The sequence below is a fragment of the Microtus ochrogaster genome, chromosome 6 (assembly GCF_000317375.1).
Source record: "Microtus ochrogaster isolate Prairie Vole_2 chromosome 6, MicOch1.0, whole genome shotgun sequence".
Taxonomy (NCBI): domain Eukaryota; kingdom Metazoa; phylum Chordata; class Mammalia; order Rodentia; family Cricetidae; genus Microtus; species Microtus ochrogaster.
In genome coordinates this window covers 46,905,763-46,932,651 of record NC_022013.1, presented here as the reverse complement: position 1 = coordinate 46,932,651, position 26,889 = coordinate 46,905,763, and the positions used below count along the sequence as shown (strand labels likewise).

Here is a 26,889-nt window from a genome sequence, read left to right as displayed (position 1 = left end):
AGAAGAAAAGGGTTGGATTTTTGATGTGAAGTGGAAGGGCGCTTGCCTCCCAGATTTCACACCACTGTGACGGTTTATCAGACTGCCTTATGAGACAACCAGGTGAAACAGCCGTGCTTGGCAAGGACTATTTAGCTATTCGTACCTCCTGCCTTCTATTTAAGCCCTACCCTCATGTTAGAACCTCAAAGTTGTACTTCAGAGGGTCCCGACCCTGATTTTTACTTATTCCCTATATAACTGCACTTAACCAATCTCCTTTGGATGCTTTCTATCTTTACTTGATTATTTAATTGGGTCCTGAAGATGGGTAGCCAAGCCTGGCTTGTTATGGCTTCCAGGGCATAGGCTTAGACCCTAATAATTCTAGTAACAATTTACAAGCACACATACATGCATAGGTAGGTAGACAACAGATAGATAGATAGATAGATAGATAGATAGATAGATAGATAGATAGATAGATAGATGATAGATAGATAGATAGATAGATACATACATACATACATACATACATGATAGATAGATACATACATACATACATACATAGATGATAGATAGATAGATAGATAGATACATACATACATACATACATACATACACAGACAGATGAGTGGATGGAAATAGTTATTATATAGTTATAAACACATGAGTATGTAACATACATGATTACAAACACACACACACACACACACACACACACACACACACACACTTCCTTCTCTTGGTGGTCACAGCTTAGGAGGAATTAGAAATAGAAAATTCTGAGATTCAACAGCAAGACATATATGGAGCGCTCACAAATCGTGACCTCAGAAGGTGGTTCCCGTCCTACATAGTCCCATGATGGCAATAAGCAATGTATGCTTGCAGTGGCTTGAGTAAGAAATGCCCCTCATGGGCTCTTGTGTTTGAACACTTGTCCCTATTGGTGGCACTTTTTAGGTAGATTTTGGACCTATGGCCTTGCTTTGGGAAGTATGCCACTAGGAATGGGATTTGGGATCTTAAAGCCTTGCTCCACTTCCAGCTTGTGCTCTCTCTCCTTTCTGCTCATGTTTAAGATGTGTTTCTTACCTCAGCTGCCATGCCTGCTGCTTTCTGCCATGCTTCCTCGCCATGGCGGACTCCTACCCCCCCAGAACCATAGCCAAGTAAAGTCTTTCTTCCTTCCTTCCTTCCTTCCTTCCTTCCTTCCTTCCTTCCTTCCTTCCTTCTTTCCTTCCTTCCTTCCTTCTTTCCTTCCTTCCTTCCTTCCTTTTTTTCCTTCTTTCCTTCCTTCCTCCCTTTCTCTTTTCTTCTTCCTCATTCTCCCTCTTCTCCTTTTATTTTTTCTGTTTGTTTTGTGTGTTTGTTTGAGACAGGGTTTCTCTGTATAGCTCTGGCCATCCTGGAACTAACTTTCTAGACCAGGCTGGCCTCAGACTCACAGAGATCCACTTGCCTCTGCCTCCTGAGTGCTGAGATTAAAGGTATGTGCTACCACTTCCCGGTAACTCTTTCTTCTATAAATTGCCTGGTGTTTTCTCACAGAAGTAGAAAAGTAACTAATAAATGTATTTTAAATGCCTTGCTTTTATCTGGTATACAAGTAATTCTTTTAGCAAGATGATTCTCTGACCTGCAAGAAACAGAACTATTTCCTCACCCTGGATAAACCAGCAAGAGAGAATCCAAACACAGAGTAATCTTCAGACTGGGCCAGTTCCAAATTGGAGCAATGTCACAGAGGTCTCAATTACAGCCTACACTCTCTCTCCCCTTCTCAGTGTTGCTGGCTGTGCCCTGAGTGCAGCAAGGCACTACAGCAGCTTCAAATGACCGCACCCAAGAATCCACTTGAAAGGTTCTCCACAGCTACCAACACACTCCCTCATATCTCAGAGGTCAAGTGAAGTAAAAGGCACCAGATTCATCCTCCCTGAAATAGGTGGTTCCATAGATGGAAACCTGAATGAGGCTGGAGTTCAGCTCATTTGAGAGAAACAATGAAAGCATGAACGCAGAAGCAGGTGACAATCTAACCCATCATACGGCTACCACTGCTATCCTCTATATTGCTCTGTAATGACGTCTGGGTGGGAGACAAGTCTGTGACCACATGGAATCATTGTTGTCCCCTGCACTGCTCTGTCATCCATCCCTTCTGCTAGATGCAGAGCAGATAGGACTTTCAGTTCTACAGCAAGCCCTCGGGTTATTGTTATTACAACAGCAAATTCATTGAGAGAGAAACAGGGGCTGCATCTCTTTGGATTTCACAGCATCCTTCAACCGCCTTTGGAGAAGATGCCTGCTTTGGAAAGGAAACACATGATCTCCAAGAACCTCAGCATTTGGAGGAGCAGAGAGCACACGTTTCGTTACCACTGCGGGTTTAGGATGAAGACATGGCTCTTCTGCTTTGTTCCTGGAGTACTGAGGAGCACTCCAGTGAGAGGTGGATGAGGGGTGAGGAAGACTCCTGAGGGTCCACCTGGATAGGAGGTCAGCGGGCAGCATCCAGCAGCTGTTGGGAGATGAACAAACCTCCCACGTAGACTGGAGACTGTCCTACACTCTACCATGTGCCAGCTGCCTTTCCAGGTCATGGATAATGCCAGCAGTCAAGGATGAGTCTGCGGGCTGTAAGGATGGCATCATTTAATAGCACGGTCCCATGCACTACAGGAGTGAACTGACCTTTGTACCCGTCCTTGGGTGGTTGGGATCCCCGTAATTCTAAGGAGAGGAAAGGATAGAGGGACAATGATAGAAATGCCCTCTTAAGCACCCCACCACACACACAGTGAAAGTGGCCTTCCTTCTTCAGAATTTCAAGACTACAATACCAATTATAAACCCCAAGCCTGCCCACACTCCCCAATAACATCATTACAACTTCCTTCAGCCCCAAGTTCACGACATTTGACTTGAAAGTTGAGGGCCGTTGTGTGTCAACACACAGAACAACATTTCCTGAATCCTCCATAGAGTTCTGGACAACACCACCTTGGGAAAGTCTTGTAAAAACTGCCAACCCCTGCTGCTAGGAAGCAAACACTAACCCTAGGTACCTCTATTGTAAAATAAGCCAGGTGTTTTTGGGGTTTGGTTTTTTTTTTTTTTTTTGAAACAGGTTCTTGCAAGCCATGCAGCTTGGGCTGTCTTTGAACTCATTTCTCAGCCTGTGTTGTCCTGGGTCTCTTTGTGCAGCACAAAGTAGCCAGAAACTCGTAGATGGCTTTTCTATTCACCTAGCTTGTGAGCAACAAAGTCTTGCTAGACACAAACAGAAATCTTTCATTCTTGATTAAAGTGTTATGTTTATGCAGCTCATTTAAAATGTAATATATAATTAAGAAATAAAGGTTAATAGGAAGTCATCTATAATAATCAAACTTTTAGTCATGCTAGTTAGGTTCTCTAGATGTACAGAGATATATTTCAGTTGATGGATAGTCTTCAAGACCAGAGACCTACAGAATATGGCATCTAAAAGGTTTTAAGAACTTAGACTTTTCTCAACAGTGAGCCATGTAAGAGCTAGATAGGAATGTGTCTGAACCATTGGGCAGACAGTGTTGTAGTTAATATAGTTTATGTGTGAGTATTTGGGTCTGGGCAGCCAGGAAATGAAAGTGCAATCTCCGTTTACAAGATTGGGTTCAGAACGCCCACATGGTGGCTTACAACTGTTTGTAACTCCAGTTTGCAGGGGATCCAGGGTCTGCTGGCTCATATTTTATTGTTCTCTGTCTAGATGGTTTGCTTGGCTTTTCCTGCTTCCTTGTGAGTCTGGTGGTGACAACATCTGATCTCATCTCAGTAGGTTCTGAAAGAGTCCCAAGCATCCCCTGTGGGCTGCTACTCTTTCCTTCTTGGCAGTGCAGATAAAAAACTTCTCTCAGAATTCATCTAAGCCTTCCCTGAAATCACCAGAGGGTCAAGATCAGAAATCCTCTCTCTCTGGGCACAAAATCTCCCTATGTTCTCAGCTCCTGGACTCCAAACTGCCCCACCTCCCCACATTGGTTTCTACCTAGCCATCAGCTATTTAGTTGGACTTTTTCTTGCTGGTATGCTGTGGTCAGCGCCCTTCAGTACCTGCCCATGCTCAGACTAAGGGGAGCTAGTCCCTGACCCGCAGTTAGTTCATGGCCTCAGCAAGAGCTGCGGCCTCATATGCACGGTGTTCTGGTTTTACTTTAAGAGCTGTCATACTGCCCTTTCTGATGCTCTGTGCCAAACGGGAGTTGGGAAGCCCAGCCTGACTTGGAGCTTGCATCCACTCTCTTTGGCTAGGAGCTGGACCCATCCTTGTTAGCTTAACTTTCCCCTTTGGCAATCATCCTACACACATTCACAACTCCCTGAGTGCTATTAGGTTGGACGTTTTATAATTACAAATTTGGTTAACCTTTAGATAGCTCTGTGATTTTTCAATAGCTACTTCTTGCCACGCTGGTTGAAGTCCAAGGAATCTTAAAAATCCTATCACCAGTTTTCAGTGAATATGCCAAGGACAAAAGAGGTTCAAGAGAGCTGCTGATGCACCCTGGTCATGCCAGGACAGAGTCAGGTAAGCTCAGAGAAGAGAAGCTAATCTCCCATCCATCCATTCAAAAGCATCGCAAGCCCACAGTGAAACTGGTTCACAGACAGCGTGGAACCTGTGCAACTGGCATGGAACAGACCTTGTGTCTCACTCCCTCATAGTCTAACACCTAACAAACAGTACCAGATATGTGTGCAAATGTCGGAGAAGGCAACACTTCCCCTGGGGCGTTCTCAGAACAGAAGGCAAAGCAAGCGTATCCTGAGATCAGAATTTGAGCGCAAGTAATTCACCTAGGGAAGCCCAAAAAACGCAGTAGGAAAATAAGAAGCCAGGGCAGGAAAGAAAGTAGCAGTGAAAGGCAGCTTGCAAAGGCCCTCCCCTCCTGGAGAAGCTGGGAGTCTCACTGCCCTGTTCATGCTTTGGTGTTTCCTGCTCCAAAGCTACAGCTGATCATCAAGAAGACTGTGGGAGCCGGGGGGGAGGGGTTTAGATGATGAAGCTCTTCAAGTTGGCAGTGAGGTCAACTCAGGACAGAGGACAGATTCTAGAGCAGCGTTTCTCATCCTGTGGGTTGAGACCCCTTTGGGGGTCCAATGATTCTTTCACAGGGGTCACCTAAGACCATCAGAAAGCACAGATGTTTACATATGATTCATAACTGGTAAAATTACAGTTATGAAGTAGCAGTGAAATAATTTTATGGTTGGGGTCACCACAACAGGAAGAACTGTATTAAAGGGTTGCAACATCAGGAAGGTTGAGAATCACTGGTCTGAAGCAATGAGGTGAAGGCAAGCAAAGAGCTACACCCAGTGGTATAACCCACCCTGTCAACCCAGAAATCTCAGGGAGTACCACATGCTACCTCTGCAGAGGCCCAGCTGTACTTAGGCTGACAGATGAAGGGAGCTGGGCCAAGCCTGAGGACACCAGGCTCTTCTTCACATCCACTCTACGTATGGTGTAGATTTTCCATCAAATAAGAACAGCTGCATTGGAAATCAAACTTTTCTAAAGTAATATTTGTAGAACGCAGGAACCCCGGAACTCCAACCCCAAATATGGTGTCATGGACACAAGAAAATGTGTGCAGATGAGCAATGCACAGCCGTGTGTGTGATGCCAAATGAGGGGCCACTCAGATGCCTGTGCAAAGGGAGCCTCTGATGAGCATGCTCAGAGCTAGTGAGGATTAAAGGGAGGGGCAGGGAGACCTGAACTGTGGACGCAGACTGCAGCCCATCCCTGCGCCTCATGAAGCCACGTAGGTATAAATGACATAGAGCTTCATGGGGGCACTCATGACAATGCCAGCACTGGTAGGTCACCTGGGGTTTGCACAGAGATGGTCAGTGCCTTATGAATGTGTTCCTGATGACAGCCACTTAACTAGGGACAGAGCCAGGAGGAGGGAGGTGGGGACAAACTGAAAACAAGATGGAGCTGGGACCAACCTGGGCACGCTGCTTTCCAAAGCTGAAACTCTGTGTGTGTGTGTGTGTGTGTGTGTGTGTGTGTGTGTGTGTGTGTAGAGGTAGGGGAGGCTGGAGAGAAACTCCGTGACTAAGAGCATTTGTTGCTCTTACAGAGTTCCTGGGTTTGGGTTTGGTTCACAGTACATGGTGACCCACAACCATCCGTCAATCACAACTCCAGTTTTCAGGGATCCACTGCTTTCTTCTCTCTTCTGTGGGTACCAGACACATATTGCTACACATACACACAGATAAGACACAAAGAGACCTAAAAAAAATCAAAAAACAAATGAATAGTTTAAAAAACCCAAACCTTGTATATATAGGGCTCTGTGTGTGTGTGTGTGTGTGTGTGTGTGTGTGTGTGTGTGTGCGCATGCATGTATGTGAAGGTCAGGTTAGTGTCTAGAGTCTTCATCGGTCACTCTCCATGTCTGTTACTGAACCCAGGACTTGCAAATCTGACTAGATTGGCCAGTCAGTGAGCACCAGGCATGCTCTGGTCGATGCCTCCCCAGTGACTGGCTTTTTTAGGCAGGAACTAGGAATCAACCTCAGGTCCACAGGTTTGTGCGGTAAGGCCTTTCCCGGTGAAATCATTGCCCCCCCAATCTCTCTTTTTCTCTTCTTTTTCAGGTACCAAAGATTAAACCCATGACTTTCTGCACACTGAACACATGCTCTACTGCTAGGCTTTACCCCATCCCGTCTCTATTGGAATGGAAATGGCTAACGCATCAAGAAAACAGACAGAATGGGCAAGCTCCCATATCAGGGTCCAACAATAGTGAAGCTCAGACATGGAGTGGCTGGGCAGCCCATCTCTCTGCCTGCTGCCTACAGCTTGTCCTGGTAGGTGCTCTTGTCTTCACCGCGTCACATGTCACAAAGCAAACACCCATGCTGTTATCTGCAAGGCCTTGGGGAGAAACGTTTTTAAATTTTGTTCTTTGAACAAAGATTGTTTGTTCGAATAAAGCAAGGAAGGAGCTGGGTGAGAAAACCCCTGCCTGTAAACCCAGCACCTGGATTTGATTGTAGTGGGTTCAAGGACAAAGCTGGCCATGTAGTTTCAGGCCCTCTTAGCATAGACCGAAACCTTGTCTCAAAAGTAGAACTGGGTAGGGTTCACAGTTGTAATCCCAGGTGTTGGGTGGCCGAGGCGGGAGGACCACAGAGCATGCAAGGCCAACATCAGCTACATAACCCTAACACCCAACACTCTGTCTGTTTTCAGAGATGCACAGAACAAGCTTGGTGAGCTCTGAGCTTGACTGACAGACCCTGCCTCTGAAGAAAGTGAGGTGGAAAAGCCATTTGTCTCCATACACACACACACACACACACACACCCATCTATCTAACCACACACAAACAAACAAATACACACCACGTATAAATGAAAAAGAGGCAAATAGGAAGTGTCCCTGAGGACTATGGTATGAACTAGAGTAGAGAGCAAAACCATGGGGACTTAGACCACCTAGATCTTGGTTCGGCAGTTCCTAAGGCTGCTGACGTGGCTGCCCAAGGCGGTCTGTGTAGTTCAAATCCCTCCTGCTGTGGGAACAGGGCCTTGCAGAATACAAGAAAGAGAACTGAGTTGGTGAACTGTCCATTTCAGCAGCCTAAAGCATTTAGCCCTAGCAAGACTAATCCTTAGAGTGTTTCTCTACAGAAGACAAAGATGTAAGCTGTAATGTCCAGCCCTGTGTCTCTTGCAGAGGCAAACAATCTAAACAGAATCTAAAGCAACACAAAGTATCCATCCGTAGGAACTGGCTGGGCAATGGCAAAACTGACAAGACCCTGATGTTGAATGTTACTTTAGTATCAAAATTGTGACCTATTGTTTAGGCACCAGAGGTCGTCTTTCTTGAGGCTAACAACAGTAAACACTTTATCCTTCACAAGTCAGACAGGTTTCTATTGCAATTATTCAGCTCTGCCATTGTGGCTCAAAAGCAGCCAGAGGCAACACATAAAGACGGGTAAGGCTGTGTTCCAATAAAACTTTATTTACAAAACTAGACTGTGTTTCCACCCTTGGGCCATAGTTTGTTACAACCATATGTACAAGTAGGAAAAGTCAGGTGAGAAAGCGTGCATCGTTGCATGTTTTGAGAAGACGTGTCACCGAGAATGGCATCAGGTAGCTATGGTACTGAATGCCAGAGTCTCCTGCCTCAAATGCCAGGATTTTATGTGTGCGCCCCCACCCCTGGCTGAAAACATATCCTTAAAGAATAACAACCATGAAAACCTAAAAAAACGCTCCAGATAACAAGACGGTTAGTGTCGTTGTCCCCTTTTCTCATATTGTTTTCATCTTTCCCTCGAGGAGTGCGAATGAAAAATAGAAATGGATCCATTACACTAAAAGATAGCACTCTGGAGAGAAATTTTCTAAAGGCTAGGTAACAGAGGCATTCTTAAAACCTCCCGACTTGTCATTTTCATCCAGATCAGGAGCTGAATGAACTGCATTGTGACAGGCCACAGCAAAGAGCGAATTGCTAGAGTATAGTCAGGAAAGAGCCCCAACCCAGGCCATCTTTCTGCCAAGCAGGACCTTCTGATAGAGTCTTCAGATAGCTAAGAACCTCGGTCTGGCCCTCTGTGTTCTTCCACACTGAACAGCCACAGGACACGTCTCTGAACTTGCAGAGTGAAGTCTCACAAGGCCTCTTTCTAAGTGCTCCCTGCAGGACTGGTCCATGACACAGAGCGTTAGTCAGTTGTTCAGAGCCCTTTCTGCTATGGCGTGTCTAGCACACTGATAGGGCTTAAAAAGCCAGGACACTGAAATTGTGTGGCCAGCAGCTAGTGACTCTGTAAGCTGTCCCTGGTCCTGAGCTGTTGCATATAGCTGTTAAACCATAGCCATGGGCCATGGCTGCTGACCACGCATGGGCCTCAGCAGATGTGGTCAGAGCAGTTTAAATTGAAGTGGTAACCTTTACTGGGGAAGCTGATATTCCCTTTTGGGGATCTTGGCACCATTAATGTTAGGAGCCAATTTCCTCCTAAAATCATTGCAGGAACCATCACCCTGGGGAGTCTGCAGATCTTTCAGGAGCCTTTCCTCCTAGGATCATTGCAGGAACCATCACCCTGGGGAGTCTGCAGAGAACCCCACACCCCTAATTGTGTTAGGAATCGTTCTATTGACAGAGCCTACCCCACACCCAAATCGGCTGATGGAGAGCTATCTGTTAGCGGAACCCACCCCACATTCCAAACTATCTAGAGAACTAGGTGTGTCAACTCGTGACTTCCTGGCCTACAGTAACCTGACCGAAGGTAACCTCCTGGCTACGTGACCAAAGTGAACTATGTGATCAACGTGAACCACGCGGCAAGAGCTTAGGCCCCTGTGCCCACCCCTCAACTCCTTACCCTATATAAGCTGCACCCCATCTCTGATAAACAGAGGCTTTGACAAGAATCTCGCTTAGCCTCCTTCCTGTCTCCTAGCTCATATCTTACAGATAGTGCCTCTCCGGGACCCTGGAATAACTGAACTGCCAGGTGGGTTACAACCCCTAGACTAAGTAACCCGCCAAGGTTAATCAACACATTAATAAAACAATTCTGAAACAACAGATTTCTAAGGAAGCCCAAGGACATTTTTCCTGGAATAGAAGATAAAAGCACAGCATAAGTCAGGTGAAAATCCCAGCAGCTTTCAGAGCAAAAGATGGGATAAGTCAGGCCTATTAAGCAAAGACTAGAAATAGTCAAACAGTCAGCTTATTATTAAAGGGAGAAACACTCCCAAGAATAGAAGTGGGCTAGCGAACCAAGGACGGAGTCCCCAGAGTATCTAACCACACAGGTTGCATGCTCTTGTATAGATGGCCATAGATATACATGCAACTCACTGTCCTCATTTTGTATTTCTCAGGGTGTTTTTTGTTTTGTTTTGTTTGAGCATACTTGTTTCTCAGATGGTGTTCGGTTCTATCCTAGGATTCTGGGCCATCCATCCTCTGGCAGTGTCTGAATGGGCTCACTCTCGTGGCATGGGTCTCAAGCTGGACCAGTCGTCGGTTAGCCACTTCCATAATCTCTGTGCCACCCTTACCCCAGTACATCCCACAGGGAGGACAGACTGTAGGTCAAAGGTCATGCGTCTGGCTTTGTGTCCCAGTTTCTCCACTGGAAGTCTTACCTGGTCACAGGAGGAGATTAGTTTAGGTTATGTATCCTTCATTGCTAGGCGTCTTAGCTGGGCTGAGCCTTGTAGATTCCTGGGAATTTCCTGTGCACTAGGTTTTCACCTCACTGTGAAATGCCCCCCTTTTCCAGTCATCCCTTCCAGTCCTCTCCCCCTCCACACCCCTACCCTGATCCCTGGTCCCCACCAGCCACCTCCAGTCCATTTAATGTCATTTTCAACTCTCCCCTCCCACCCCCACCCCCACCCCCTGTACAACATATGAGAAATTAACCTTACCTGGGCAGGGTGTCCATGGCCTAAGACAGCACTGGAGTGGACGGGTGAGACTCTGGGCTACAGGCAGGGAGGAAAGCTGGGTTAATCCACAGTGTCAGATCCCGCGGGATTCACCTATGCTGTGGTGGATAAGTGGGTACCCAGTGTTTTGAGGCAGGAGTGAGAGCCTCGACCTGCCCACCAGCGTGTCTTCTCCACGCTGTTCTGAGTCTCTCAGGGACCTGCAGGAAGTTCCAGCCTGTTCTGAGTCTCTCAGGGACCTGCAGGAAGTTCTCCTAGGGCAAGCAACCTCTCATCAACACACAAGGCTTAGGCCAGCTAAGCCCTTGATCTGAAGTCTGTGTAGGAAATCAGGGAGCAAGCATTTGAAGCCAAGTCCAGGAGCCAAATTCTTAATCATGTTCACTTTTTATAGCACGGACACCAACATTTAGGGGACTGGGGCTTTAGGTGACTTTGTATGTGTACACTGGGAATATTGTACTGGGGACAGATGTCAGGTCCTTGCCGCCTGTAGTCTTTGGTAGTGCATTCTGAGACAGAATCATTGATGCGTGCCCATGCACTGTTACTGATGGTTGTTGACTGGACTCGGTGTTCCCAATGTATGTGTGCGCGTGCGTGCGTGCGTGTGTGTGTTCATTGGAGAAACATACACAAATAGCTAAGCAGTGGAAATTTGAGAAGGGAGCCAACAAATGAATGGACAGGGTAGGTATGCTTCCCAGGGAGCAGTGGCCTCTAATGGAGATGAATCAAGAATTAGCGATTACTTCTTCCCAGGGCTTCCTTTGTGCATCCAGGAGGAGGAGTGGCTGCTGGGGGCCAGGGTTTTCATTGAGCATGTCCTCTCCCAACCATCCCTAGGCAGGAGATGGCAGGAGGATCTTCTCTAAGAGTTCCCTTGAGAGACACAGTTTGTCTTGCCGTGCATGCACCTCAACCGGTCCAGGCTGCATCATCACACGGCGCCCAGATCAAGAACACAGTCTAAGACGCATCTGATCACAAGGGCGAGTTGCTGGATTGGTGGCTATGTTTGGAGCAGGGCATGTGTGTACCTCACGGCAGGTAAAGGGTCTGGGTTGCTAAGCTGGCCCTGCAGACTACCTCATCATTCCTGCTCACCGTGGCAACAGGGCAGTGCGATCCGTATTCTTAGTTTGTTGGTGAGACACCATCTTGGCCCACCACAGAGCAAGCCAGACATCTTGGTGTGAACTGTCTGTGGACTGAGCCAAGTGGTAGGAGCTGTACAGTCACCAAAGTACAGAAAGTGACAATGACCTCACGCATGGGGCAGGTAGGGTCCTGACCTACCTAGTTAGTATTTGATTCCAGCAGTGGCACCTAGCAGAGGATCAGTTGAGCTGTGCTTAGCGTTCTGACAAAGATAGAGCCGTGTTGCTTCCAAGCGCTCGGCCACAGTGACTGTCATGGAGCAACCAGCTTGACCCATTTCTCCACACCCAAGACGATTTTGATCATGAGACTTGCTTGGCCCGGGGAAAGTGGGGAGAGCATGACATACTATTCAGCTTGACAAAGAGGTCCTGAATTCTCTCTTTGGTTCTTGCTGTTGTCATCAATACATCTGTTTGCTGGAGAGACACTGCTGGAGACATCCAGAGGTGAAGGAATGAGAGAAATGTGGGTCCCTCCAGCCTGCGTCCCCTGGGGTCCAGGTTGGCAGCAAGTGCCAGCTTACCCGCCAGCCCTTGTGCGACATTTGTATCAGTGGGTTAATTACCACGGGAATCCACACAGTTTACAAATATCCATGGCAGCTCGTGTAGAACTGACTGGTGATTCACATCTGGAATCCCATGATGCACATCTGGAATCCCATCAGCGGGAAGGCTGGGGTCGGCAGTTTGAGGTCAGCCTGGGATATACTGTAAGATCCAGGCCAGCTGGAGTTAACTAGTGAGATGGTCTCAGAAAGAAAAGCAGGGGAGGGGGGAAAGGGGGATGAGAGGAGGGAGGAAGTGGTAGACTTAAAAACAAAAACAAAAAAAAAAAAATGAGGAAGTTAACCAAAAAAGAAATGGCACTTACACCAACAAAAGCAAAATTATTTCCCAATAACTTGAAAATACATTTTTATTTTCTTTAGCCTTTTACAAAGCATATTTACACAAGAGCAAAAAAAAATAACATTTGTTTTCATCCTTCATGTGACTCTGATAGAAGCGTTTCTTTCCCTTTTTCAGCCTATGGCTCTGGGGTTGCATTAGAGACTCACAGTGTTTGCAGAGAGCTTTGGGGGACAGCCAACAGGCATGCTCGCTGGCTGCCTTCTGTAACAGTGGAGCTGTTGGCATCCCCCTAAAATGCAGGCTCCCTTCAGGAGGGTCACAGTCTGTTCCTCGGGTGGGAAGGAGGACACGGAGGGCTTGCAAGGCTGGGGTGACCTGGATGGGAGGTGGTAGACCTAAACAAGATCCTGTCTCAGAGACCGTGGAGAATGAGGTACACTGGGAGGGTTCGTGCCTGCTGCAGGCACAAACCTTTGTCTTGGGCACAGGACTATTCCAGGGAACAGCTCTGTGCTGCAGGGGAGCAGAGGCTCCACCCCCTCAGGGTGGATAGCACCACTCTTCAGTCTTTGCTGGATCACCACTGGGAGCAATAGAGTTCGGGAGGTCTTAACGACTCAGATTTTTGCCACTAAATGTCAGCAAGTAAAATATTCTGAAAAGATTTTTCTTCTATGGATTTCGGTTTCCCAGTCTGGAAGAATGAAACGGCGGGATCTTTTCCAGAGCTATCATCAAGAAGCTGCCAACAAATTGGAAAAATTCCTGCAGTGTCCCTTTCCCGACCTGACTGGGCATCCTTGATCCCACATGGGTCTCTGCAGCGACCCATTCAAATTCTTCACAAATTGTTTTGTAAAATTTTCATCATTGGATTAAATGAGCACATGTTGGAAGAAGGGGAAGAAAACTGGGCCCCGGGGCAGAGGCGTGTTCCCTTACAGGCAGATAAAAAAATGCTGCTTTGGGGTTTGTTTCTTGCTCTGCAACAAAGTGCTTGTTTAGTACATGCCAGGCTCTGGGTTCAGTCCCCGTACTAAAAAGCAGCAGCAGCGGCGGCGGCAGCAACAAACCTACATGGAGAGCAAACGCTTCTATGCCTCACAGGGACCTGCTCCGAGGAGCCACCAGCATGTCACAGGACTTTAAGGGGGGCTCTGCTGACATCTGGGTGGCCAGCTTGCTGTGACCATGTACAGCCGCTATCCCGGGAGACCCAGCAGCAGGGATCACCTGGGCTCCTAGACCTACCTCGAGGCTTCTCAGTGAGACCCTTCTGGGTGATGCCCTACCCTGGGAACGCTGTGCCCTCCAACTACTGGGAACTGACTGACTTCCTTAGGTGATCTGTCATCTTTGTAAGGCGGGACTTCTGGGTTCTCACAAACACTGTGTGTCACATGAGGCTCCCCTAAAAGTGGGGTCTCTGCTCAGATCCATTAAAGTGGGAGGTGAGCATGCCAGGGAATTTAGCTAAAGCTCACGTGTCTCCTAGTCTTTCCTAGAACCATGCCTCAGTGGCTCTTGCAGTGTAGAGCTAAGTGGCAGGATGGGATATTCCATGGGGGCCTTCACTGAATGTTTAAACAGTGACAGGGCCGCAGGCATTGCCTTCTTTGGGTTATTATTTCTGGTATAAACTTCCCTGTTTTGTGGGACAGTTCTGTCTTGACCTTTTCCCAATACTTACTACTATTCACTAGTGACCCCACCGTATCGATTCCAAGCAGCTATCTTGCCTGCTGATCATTAAAATGGCAGCAAGGTATGACTTTTCCATAATGTAGGGGAAACAGAGAAGCTACCTTCAATGGTTCATAGAGCAGCCGCATTGCTCGTGTGTGCTTTTCTGAGTTCTGGCCACAGGAGCAGGATACAGAGCAGAGCTAGCTTCGTGGGATAATGATGAGAAGAAAGGGGAGTGTCAGGCTTTCAGAAGAATAACTGCCCACTTTCAGCTAAGGCGAGCCACTTCTACAGCACGGACTGAACGTAATCATCTCAAGATCGTAGCCGAGCACTGCCCAGATGCCCAGTGCGGCATCCATCTCCCCTCAGGAAGAGGCTGTGGGGACTGCGGGGTGTACCATCCTCACTCTTGCAAGTGACTGCTGTCCAAAGACCCAGAGGATGCACGCACTGTCAGGATCCATCTGTCACCTTGTCAAAGCTGCGAAATCTTTCCTGTCCTTCTTACAAGCCTCAAAGTTACACCAGCGGCGTACAAACAGGCATGGAGACATGTGACTTGCATGTTATGTTTACAGCTGGCACCTTAACCTGAGTCTCTTCACCGTGAAGTTGCTTCCTTGAGACACACGCGACGTACTATCCACGTGGACAACATGGATAACAACAGCATCCAACAGTGGCATGCGCTTAGCAGCACATGTTGATTTTAAAAGCAGTTTACCCAAAGCTGTGACTCCGTACCAAAGGAGCATTAAGACATCCATAAGACAACAAATGCATATCTATCACCTCCAGGCCCTGAACGTAAAGATTTGATGCTCAGACAGAATCTCACATGGGGTTAAGGTAAGAGTGTAGGAGCCTCCGGCTTGCACACACTGCTGCAAGCTCTGGGTGCTAAGAGGCTGTCCCACCCAGGTGGCCTTGCCCTGACCAGCAGGTGACATTGGTACTCCCGAAAACCAACATTTTCAAATAGCAAGAGGCGAATAGTCAAAGCTGCTTGAAAACAATTTTTTTCTGCATTCAGAAGGACAGAAGATGTGGGTATTTCTGAAGGATCTAGCATGTTCATTTCATGTAATTTCAGAAAGGAAGAGAGACAATAAAGGGTATGTGTGTGTATGGTCTACGCATATTAATACTGATAGAATTGACTAGTCACTATTATTGCCTTCACAAATCTTAAAATTAAATTTAAAATAAGTGGTGATATCATGGAATTGGACATCATCATCCAGCTCCCTATTTGTCCCTGGGTGTCAAAAGTTGTTGCATTTAATGAGCTCCAGGTGGCACTTATGTAGGAAGACCTTAACTTATATAAGCCTTGTAACAAAGGGCTACCCCCAGTGGACTCGTGGCTGTATGTTTTCTGAAATGCCTCCCCCAGCTGTGTCTGTCTGTCTGTCCCTCTCTACTCCTGAGGTGTTCCTCCCTTAGGGACTGCACGTCTTCCCCAAGACAAAGACATAAACTTGCTACAGCCAGTTTCCTGAGAACAGGACCTTTTTCTTTTCAGGAGTGCATGGTGGTTTCAAGATAAGCAGAAGGAGCTGCCGGTCAAAGCATAATGAGCCGGAGCATGTGCGCATCGAAAGTTCCACCAGGAGATTAATTCAGATTCTACCCCATACCATATTCGGTCACTGAGAATGAGATGGACTCAACAATTCACAGGATTTCATTGTACAACAAATCGTTAAAAATTATACAAGGCAAAAATGCAATCAAGAAGAGATTATGAGGCGCGTTAATATCAAGTAGCCAAGTCTTTGCCCTAAAGACACTGCAGCTGATCAAGACAAAACGATGGTTCTTGTTCTTGTCTGAAGGCACAGAGAGCGCTTTGGAAAGGCCAACTTCACTGCTGGGGAAAGGCTTCATTCCAGGACTTCCTTATACAAGGAGGATAAGGATGATTGAACTCGAGGGGAGCACACACAGCCTGCACCTTAGCAAGACCACCCCGCTATAGCCCAGGTGGACCTGAGCAGTTGGGACAGGGGTATGTCTGGCTTCTTTTTGCTAATCTTATCAGCTTGTTTTGTGGTAAAGGCCATTCCCACAACCTAAAAGAGATACGGAGAAACTGTGTATCTTTTCCTTTTCTGTCAGTAGACTGTACTCATCAAAAAATACCTCAACTAAGCATTTCTTCCTTTACCAAGGCAATGGGTGCTAGTCTTTTTATTTACTATCTATGACCATTTGAGAAAGAATTTGACTATTTAAACATTCACCCCACAGCTTAGTACATTCTATGCAGGTCCATACCCCCCTAGGCCTCCTGACATACATCAGGTGATCTTCAGAATGACTGTGCAGACACAAAGAAAATTTTGCTTCAGAGAATCAGTCACAGCATTTAGATTCTGTGTGTGAAATCCATATACGGACAGAATTGTTTTGAGAGCTGAAACTAAAATTTTTCATCACTGTATTTAATATTTAAAATGACACTGTGTTTTAATTGTTCTCTTTGCTTAAAGAAAGAAAACACTCATTAGTAACCCTGAAAGGCATTAGTTAGTCTATGACCAAAGGGAATTGGGATTAATTCAAATGTAAAACATGCTAATTCTAAAAAATAGAATGAATTCACATTAAGTGATTTGTATACTATTCAAGAAGGTTATAGTGTGTCTCAGTGACTGCCAACATATTGTACCATTCAATCATGCTAAAAACACATCAATTTTAGATAGCAGAAATCAATGGGAAGTTAAACGTGTAATTTCATCTTCCAGCTTGCTAATTGCATGCAATAAATTGCTTCTGAAGTGGGGACATGTATAGTCTGGGCTGGTGCTAGACTAGAGCTATCAGAAGCCAGCTTAACAGGAAGGATTTGAACCCAGTGGCCTAGAAAAACTCTCTCATTAGAGACGGGATGCTATTTGGCATTTGGATTCCTCTTTCCTTGGACCATCTCAAAGGATAAAGAAGGAATTTCTATTTTATTTTATGACTTTGGGGGAATTCCCAAACAATAAACATCCATCTTACACATAGGTAATTTGGTAAGGTCTAGAATAAGGGCTGTCATATCTTACGTGGTCTATGGCTTCTTCGGTGTTCTAAAAACATTGTATGCTTGATCAGCATCAAAGGATCAACTCATCAGACCTCCCTCCTTCCCTGGACATATGTGTATACACACACACACACACACACACACACACACACACACACACATGTTACACACCAGTAGATTCTACTAGCCTAGCTGCAATCAGAGTATGACAGCTGCTCCCGGATGTGTGCAAAGTTACAATGATAGCCGTGCCCAGATGTGTGCAAGGTCACAAATACTGTCTGCACTGTGTCACGTCTCGGAACCTCTAACATCCAAGCAGATCAGAGAGAACCAATCAATCATTTCATTTACAAACTATCATATTCTGGATGTCTCGTAAGGTTAATAACGGGGAACATGACGGAATACATACTATTTTGTACAGGGTCATGTAATGTTTTTTATCTAAAACTATTTTGTGTACATGAAAGGCTACATACTTTCAAGCATAGTTTTTAGTAATTGTGAGTATAAAATGTTCCTTTGAAAAATATAAGTTGTTTTTATGATTAACCTTGAGGAAAGTTCTGTGCTCCACCCAACCCTCCCCTGGGAGCCCTTCTGTAGTGTTTTCTCCCAGAAGCACACTGCTAGCCTGCCATTGTGTATGCAATGCACACAGGGCACAGAGACCCAGCACTGTGGCTACCACACACCCCTGTGGGAGAATAAGAGCAACTTCTGCAGTACTGTGACTTGGTCTTTCCTATGCCATCCTAGCAGCAGCCAGTCCAGGCAACTTGCAGTCTCAGCTGAAGCCTAGAACTTGAACTTGACTGGGAAACTCCATCCGCTCCAGGGCAGTGCTCTTATCTTTTGGCTGGGTAATTCTTGGTGGTCCCCCACGGATAAGAGTGAGATCTAGAAGGTCTAGAAGTGAAAAGAGAAGCCATAGAATCAACATTTCTGTCCAACTGACAAATTTCACTAGCTCTGGCTTGAAGAAACAGGTATAATAAATAAACCACAATTAATAGAAACTAATTAATACAATAGCAAGTTTTAAAAAACGCTGACCTTTTGCTGAAACTTGGTGATAGGATTCTTCTCAGCTGATGAGTACGGCGTTTCTTCATGGGGGACAATCAACACCATGTGGTAGCTTATCCATATGAACTTCTACATTCTCTCACCAGTATCACATGAACATCTATGCTCATGTACGTGCATCACATGAATGTCTCTGCTCATTCACCTGTATCCAACTGTGGTCATTTGAATGTAATTGGCCCCATGAGTTCACAGGGAGTGGCACTATTAAGAGGTATGGCTTGTTGGAGGAGGTGTAGCCTTTTTGGAGGAAGTGTGGGGGCGGGCTTTGAAGTCTCCTATGCTCAAGCTATGCCTAGTTCAGTTCATTTCCTGTTGCCTGCAGATCAAGATGTAGCTCCTTCCTTGCCCTCAGCTTCTTCTCCAGCTCCATGCCTGCCTGCACACCACCATGTTCTTCTGTTACATTAACGGACTAAACTCTCTGAAACTGTAAACCATCTAATTAAATGTTTTCCTTTGTAGAGTTGTGTTTTCCTTTATAGAGTGGTTGTAGCATCTCTTTGCAGCAATAGAAACCCTAAGACACCCATGAATATCTGTGTTCACCTACCTGAATCAAATGTTCATCAGTCTGAAGAAGCAAAGCAATGCAAATGGATTCAATGTGCATTTCTTTTCAGTTTCTATATATGTCTCTCAAAACATTCCACTATCATTATCATGACAAAATACTGTAAAATGTTCAGAGGGGTTGGTGAGCTGGCTCAGAGGGAAAGGTGCTTGCTGACAAGCCTGACGATCTGAGTTCAAGCCCTGAGACCCACATGGTCAAGGGAGAGAACTGACTCCTGAAAGCCATCCTCTGACCTTTCGCAAACATCCCTGCTTTCTCTCTCACACACACAAGCACACTCAAAATGTCATAAATTTAAATGATCTCGGTTTCCTGTCAATTGTAGAGAATTATTCAATAACTATTATTTCAATAATCTCTCATTTGTGTGTGTCTCTCTGTGTATATGTATGAGAGAGATATAGAGAAGCCAGAGGTCCACCGTGACTGTTTTCCCCAGGACATCATATCCCTTAACTTCTGAATCAGGGTCTCATTGACGGGGAAGTCGCTGAGTGGACAGTGAGCCTAAAAGACAAGTCGGCACTAGGATTACAAGCATGCACGACCACCCCTGTTTTCCTTTATCTCTAAATTTTGTAAAACAGAGTATTTTACATGGACAGTGTTCTGCCTACATGTATGTCTGTGCACTACTTGCTTGCCTCATGTTCTCAGAGGCCAGAGGAGGATGTCAGATCCCCTGGAACTAGAATTACAGACAGCTGGAGTCACCGTCTGGGTACTGGGAATTGAACCCAAGTTTTCTGGAAGAACAGTCAATACTCTTAATCACTGAGCCACCTCTCCAGCCCCCATGCCTGTTTTATTTATTTATTTTTAACTTGAGTTTTGGGGATTCTCATACCTGCAGGGCAAGCCCTCTCCCACTGAGCTGTCTCTTTCCCACACTTAGAATTGAAGACTCTCCCTTACTTACACACAGTTCTGGCCAATCATTGAACCACTAAGCTGTAATCTGGTATAGGTCTACCATTCTCAGATAGGCACAGATGAGAATGTAAGGTACCATTAAATAACCCAATAAAGCCAATCACGAGCCTCTGTAAACTCGCACACCTAATTTTTCATTGATACACTGTTTCGTTTTCTCCAAGAACATGAAGCTATTCACTTCCCTTGCTCCAGAGCCTCTGAGGAAATACACACAAAATGACAGCAGTCGCAGAATGACAGCCTCAGGCCCACTACTTCAAGCAAGGACACCTGAAATAATAAGATGCTGAACAGAGAAATACACACTACCCTCTGAAGGCTTGTATGCTCAGCACTTTAGTGAAATACAAACATCTTCCGGGATGGGAGGAGATCTGCTGTAAGGACTATGGTTTCTATACAGAATGTATCAGAGGGCACCTGTAAGGACCCTGATTTCTATCCACAATGTATCAGAAGGCACCTGTAAGGACCCTGATTTCTATCAACAATGTATCCTTGCAAGATCCGGAGTACTCATTTTGGCTCTGCGGTCGGTCCCCTAACACAAGCCTCTAAATTTGCAATGTTATATTTTAGAAATACGTCATCAAGTCAAAAGAGCAAGCGGTTGAACAATCTCATGTGTGATTCAGAAGAAAGGCTCACTGAGATGGGAGCAGAAGAGAACAGAGGGGACTGAAGCAAGCTAAAAGGAGAAAGGAATTTCTCCATAATGACCTTAGCGAGACGGTCTTGAGTCCTTGCATTCAGGGCTACTCCTCACTGTCCTTAAGGGACACTTCCAGAACAACTTAGAAAGCCATCACAAAGTAGCTTTGCTGGCTGCGGAAAGAACTGTTCTTCCACCAGGAGAAGCCTGTGGGGTGGGGAGCCCAGAGCATCTGGGGTATGTTCTGGATGTGGATACTTCGACACAATGGTGCTTGGGAACACAGAGGGACACCTCTGTCAGCTGCTGTTACCTAAAGCCATGGCCCATCATGCACAGTACTCCACAGTGCTGGCCAATCCCCAAATGCCAGGACCTGATTTCTTTTCCATTGAATTCTCTGGTGTTTGCTCAGGAAGGCTGGAAACAGCAGGAATGAGCACTTCCTGACAAAGGCCACCAGCAGTGACTGACTAAAGCGGGAAGATGTCTACTCCAGCTCCCTCCATTTGAGAGGGAGAACTCGAGACACACTGTCGACAAAGCTTCTCAGAATGTGATGCCACGGCTCAAGATTCAGACACTCAATATGGAAACTTGCCTAACAATGAAGTCTTGCTAACTTCATCGTCTTTGTCAGTGTTTTCTAGAACCACCTATCAAATAAACTAAATACATTCAAATTATTGCAGTATCTCTTTGCCTAACAGTAAAACTACAAGAATTCTAAACTAGACTTAAATTTATTAAATAGTTATTCCAGGTGGTAGTGGTACACGCCTTTAATCCCAGCACTCGGGAAGCAGAGGTAGGCTGATCTCTGTGAGTTCGAGGCCAGCCTGGTCTATAAGAGCTAGTTCCAGGACAGGCTCCAAAGTTACAGAGATACCTGCCTCGAAAAAAAAATAGTTTTTAAAATAGTTTTTAAATAGTTTTTAAATAGTTTCTCTTAAAGTCACCCAAAATATGGTGTGCTTGGCTATGAGAACAATGGATATCTGAACTTCCTGCTCTTCTAGAATGACCCAAGCAAATATTGAACTCAAGGAACCAATCAACCCAGAAATGTTTCCCACTGACTCGTGCTCATTGCCTAATAAGCAGCCAGTGGGTAGAAGGCAGCAACCTTTCACTTCATTGTAGGAACACGGGAATGAGGTCTCCACAGAAGCTCGGCAAAGGAACATTCTCCCGATGTCCATATCTACTCAGCACAAATACAAAAGCGTCATAGATCAACTTGTAGACATAAAGCTTTCCAGAATCAAGGATGGATAAAACAGAGCGAATGTCCAACCATCTCCCTTCATCCTTCACTTTTAAAAGCCAACCCTGACTCTCACCTGTTAGTTGTAAAGTTGTAATAGCCACTTTCCTCCAGGACTTCTTCGATCACAGTCTGGAATTGACGGACAGTCTGGTTAATATGGAGTTAAAAGCAACAGAGGTGAAAGCACCTGGGCTGCAGAAACATTTACCTGCATCTGCTCGTACGTGAATCCCTCTTCCAGCTCCAGGCTGCTGGGCGGACCTGAAACACAGCGGTTACAGACAGTCAACCTTTGGTTCACACCGTCTTCATTACACCTTACTGGAAATTAATACTTAAACAGCAGAAAACAGGGCCAGCTTCTTACCTAGAAAGACTCAAAGGCAAATTCCAAAGCCAGAGAGATGGCAGAGCAGGTAAATGTACTTGCCTCTCAAGCCTGATAATCTAGTTTGATCCCTCCCTGGACTCCCAAATGTTGTCCTCTGACCTACACACACACACACACACACACACACACACACACACTAATAAAAATAAATTTAATTTAAAATAAAAATAAATTCCAAAATGTCTTGGCCTTGTTTTTCTTCCATGGTTGGCTGCTCTGGGTGAGGTCATTACAAAGCAATAAAGAAAGACATAGAAACAAGACTTAACTGTAAACCAACCAAGTAAGGTAACGGTATGTGTGTTAAGGTGAACAGTGATTCCAGATACAGAGCTCCTCAACCCACTCGGGAAATGCCAAAACCAATAGTCAGATCCCCCTAGTCAGGCTACATTGACCTATCAGGAGGCCCCACTGGAGACAGGCAAGAGAAGGAGTTATTAGCTTGGTTGAAGTTGAAGGGAGACATGAAGGCTCATTTTAAAGCCTTGTTTAAAGGTCCTGCCAGTGGTGCTAACCAGTTCAGGTTTTGCTAAGCCTCCTGTGAAAGGGGCTAAGCCTCAGCTCTGGGGTCAGGCAGACCTAGGAATAGTTAGTTCCAGTCTTGGGCTTTCGAGAAACTACAACCAGAGTTCGCTTAAGCTCGGTTGCTTTGATGAGAAGTTTGACCAGCAGGCAAAACTGGCCCAACCTGGGAGCAGCTGCTAAAAACAAATGACTTCAGATATTTTGTTATCTTGAGCTTGGGAATTTCTCAGGTTTCTGATTAAATGACACCGCACCCATCTGGGATTTGATTTATCACAGGAATACACATTCACATAGTTTGACAACAAGCAAAAATGATTTCTTAGGCAACACTTCTGCGAGCTATGAAATATTGATCTAACTGTGAAAGTCTTGCTTCTGGCTACTGTGTCCAGGACCATCACTGTAGCTAATGGGGAATTCTGAAATCTTGGAAGAATTGGGATGCTGCTTCCCAGGGTTCAAACATCACAAGGTCATGCTGAGTCCCTCCAAAGGCCTGGCTCTCGTTGCGTCACATTGACTATACAAATACTATACAGTGTTTGTCATGTTCACATTTTATAGTCTTATTCTTATATTTACTTCCATCTTACAGGAGACACTGAACTTGAGTCTATGATCTAAATGACTAAATGATTGAGCTGAGATCTGAATCTGAAGTCCACGTTTCCAGACTCTGTGTCTGTTACCTCACACTACCCAGCATCCCTATGTGGAATTATTCTAAAATGAGAAAAAAAAATCTGGTTGCCTAATGTGGATTCTTTGGGTATGTCTCAAGCTGCCTCCATTTTGAATACTTAAGTCTTCCATTTCTGCTTTTTATCTTCCTAAATGCTCTCAGACATTTGACTTCAAGAGACAACCAAAAAAATAAAAAAATAAAAGGAAAATACAGTTTACACACAGAGATCCTGCTGTTTGTTTATAATGTCAATTATAATGCAAAGAAGGCATTGCCTGTGCTAGGGCAGGAGCTCTAGGAATCTTTATGCATTGTGTCATTTTACCCCCAACGGCAGTGTCCGAGAAGACCAATTCCCTACTGTCTGTGTGTGTGTGGTGTTTTAGGACGTAGGCACAAAGTGGTTCTCTCTGCTGTTGCTTTTTGTGAAGGCCAGACCCCTCTTACCTGTGGGGTCACTTTGGGACCAGTTGTTTGCTGCCAGGGAATGACGCAGTAAGTAGTAATCCGATGTAAAAAAGTTTGGCTCAATCGGCTCTGGAGACCCCTGGGACAACTGAAAAGGAACATGGAACAGCACATCAGAGCAAACGGCAGGCAGCTTCTGGGAGATGCGTTCCCATTAGACTCGGGGACTTTGTGTCTGTCTGGGAAGGTTGCAGCTCCGAGGTCCCTTCTAAACAGAGAAACTTCCTGTTTCCAGATGGGAAGCATCCTCAGACCGTTCCTTAGTCACGTGAACAAACCACGCTTCACAACGGCAGAAGACAAAAGGCATAAAAACAACGACAGGGACCTGGGACACCAAGGTGTGGTTTTTAATCAGGTGTTGGAGCAATAAACCCCAGTTATTCAGCAGAACAATATTCTTAGTTCAAATCAAAGCCCATTTTCATCATCCGCTTTGAATAGCACCTTTGTAGGACCACAGCAAGCCAGTTTCTTAATACGTTTTTCTAAATTACTGTTAATTAACTAGGCTCTCCAAACCTTGGTTCCTAACACTCTATTCGCCCAATGGCAGAATTTATTAAGTCCCAACTGTTTAATGCTCTTCCGTGAAGCTGATGTTTTAAATGGAATTTCTTAATGGAATTTAAGGCTATAAATATTGTCCGACTCCTTTTACCTTTAATTCCACCCAATATTTGGCTCAGCCAAGTTTTAGTGCCAGAGTTAATTTACTCTTAAAATGTCAAATATTAATAAAACAGAAGCAGACAGCACCATCTGAACTGGGCGGGTGTAGTTAATTTGGATTTACAAACTCTGTTCATGAGTTAAGCACATCCTTTTCCAGTGGCTTGAGAAAACTGGCAGCACAAACCACAGCTAAATAAAGTATGCCACCTGGTAGTCCAGAAGCCTCGTGTGCATGTGTGTGTGTATGTGTGTGTGTGTGTGTGCATGTGTGTGTGTGTCCCCTCCTTCCACGTGCACTGTGTCTTCTCTATCCTCTCTTGCTCCTCTTCCTTATATCATATTAATATGTACAAGAATGTTTATTGTATACTGCTTGTAATAACTAAAAACTGGAAAAATCTCAAGTGTCCGTATAGAAAGGCAGATACACCATGGTGTGTTCACACAGTAGAGCCATGAAGCCATGAAGCAAATGATTGACACCCAGAGTGTGGATGAACAGTGAACAAACAAAGCCTGGCACAGGCGACAGAGAAGAAAGCTTCACCAACACGCATCTTCACACCATCCAGCAGAACCATTGAATGGTGATGGCTATCGGCACCCTGATAACCGGGCAGGAGGGATAAGGTGGGACAAAGATGGAGCTTGCTGAGCAGTCAGGAAGGCTCGGCGTGTTGCTGCGGTGGAGGTCATGTGGGCAAACATGCACCTCACTGTCCATTCTGCATTATCTTGATACATTTTAAGTTAGCAAGTCAGAACTATTCCATCCTTGCACGTCAGATACGATGAACAAGCGCTGCAGGCCTTTTCTAGTCTCCACACATACTGTATAAGAAGAAAATGTGGTCCTGTCCCTTTTCATTCTTGAAAATGTGCTGTTCTTCAGTGATAACTGACAACTCGGGTACATCACTGCACGGCCGTCAGATGTGTTACATTGCAGGAGGATCGGATGGCCCCGGACACTCTGCCTTTCTTACACTCTGGCTAGCAGTAGTCACTGTGGCTAAGCTGTGAACATTCCCTAGGATCCTGAAAACAGTTTCCTGTGCTATCACGACTTTGCACGGGATTTTTTTTTTTAAAGCAGCGGGGTGGTCTATTCAACACTGCTATTCAGTGTGCCTTGTGGTCCTAACTGAACCATTGTGTAAACAAATGCACCTTGTGAGCAGGGGCCCTCAAGACTGAGATAGCAAGAGTTAGATGATTCTTTTCTTTTTTTTTATTGAGAAAAGGAAAAAAAACAAGTTTTCACCTCCTCCCAGCCTCCCATTTCCCTCCCCCTCCTCCCACCCTTCCCCCCTTCCCCCCACTCCTCTCCCCCTCCCTCTCCAGTCCAATGGGCAGTCAGGGTTCCCTGCCCTGTGGTAAGTCCTAGGTCCTCCCCCCTCCGTCTATATTTAGGAAGGTGAACATCCAAACTGGCTAGGCTCCCACAAAGCCAGCACATTAAATAGGATCAAAACCCCGTGCCATTGTCCTTAGCTTCTCATCAGTCCTCATTGTTCGCCATGTTCAGAGAGACCAGTTATATCCCATGCTTTTTCAATCACAGTCCAGTTGGCCTTGGTGAGCTCCCAATAGATCAGCTCCACTGTCTCAATGGATGGGTGCACCCCTCGTGGTCCTGACTTCGTTGCTCATGTTCTCCCTCCTTCTGCTCCTCATTGGGACCTTGAGAGCTCAGTCCAGTGCTCCAGTGTGGGTCTCTGTCTCTACACAGCCTTGGGGAGCAGGCTGTTTAAGACTTCGGGTCTTACATCACATTGGCAAACTGCTTTAGCTGGAGAGCCTCAGCTTCCCAGGGGCAGGGAACAATGGCCAGGGCCCAAATCCACTACTCTTTTGTTTGAACCTAAATATGCTTGTTTTTATTCCAGAATTTTCCAGAGATTCTTTTTATAGTTTAGATTCTAGGAGTAAATATTCTTTCAGCAAACTAATCCCCTCACCCCACCCCATTCACTGTGTGTTATAGTCTCTACCCTTTTGACATTGTAGCATGAGGCTATCATCTACAGAGTTAGAGTTCACACTTGAGAGCTAGTCGATCAAGTTACCCATACATACAAAGAAAAAAAGAATCACACACACACTTAATTGTACGTTGCTCCCTGGCTGCAGCAATAGGCATTGCAATAGATCTAGAGGTGTGCATATAGACAATGCATTGCTGCAACAGGCAGTGCAGTAGATCTAGAGGAGTTCATATAGACAACGCATTGCAGCAATAGGCGGTGCAGTAGATCTAGAGGAGTGTATATAGACAATGCATTGCAACAACAGGCAGTGCAGTAGATCTAGAGGAGTGTATATAGACAATGCATTGCTGCAACAGGCAGTGCAGTAGATCTAGAGGAGT

The 26,889-nt window shown here is 45.6% G+C and overlaps 1 protein-coding gene across 1 annotated transcript in view; it reads right to left on the bottom strand.

Moving 5' to 3' along the window:
• Positions 1 to 12,616: 12,616 nt before the first annotated feature.
• Positions 12,617 to 26,889, bottom strand: part of Nek10 (NIMA related kinase 10) — a 184,255-nt gene continuing 169,982 nt past the window's right edge. The window contains exons 33-36 of the mRNA XM_013346817.2: positions 23,823 to 23,931; positions 21,977 to 22,029; positions 21,842 to 21,897; positions 12,617 to 18,153 (exon numbers count right to left, since the gene is read on the bottom strand). Coding sequence (XP_013202271.1) covers positions 18,093 to 18,153; positions 21,842 to 21,897; positions 21,977 to 22,029; positions 23,823 to 23,931 — 279 coding nt within the window. The 3' untranslated portion in view covers positions 12,617 to 18,092. The remainder of the gene's footprint in view (positions 18,154 to 21,841; positions 21,898 to 21,976; positions 22,030 to 23,822; positions 23,932 to 26,889) is intronic.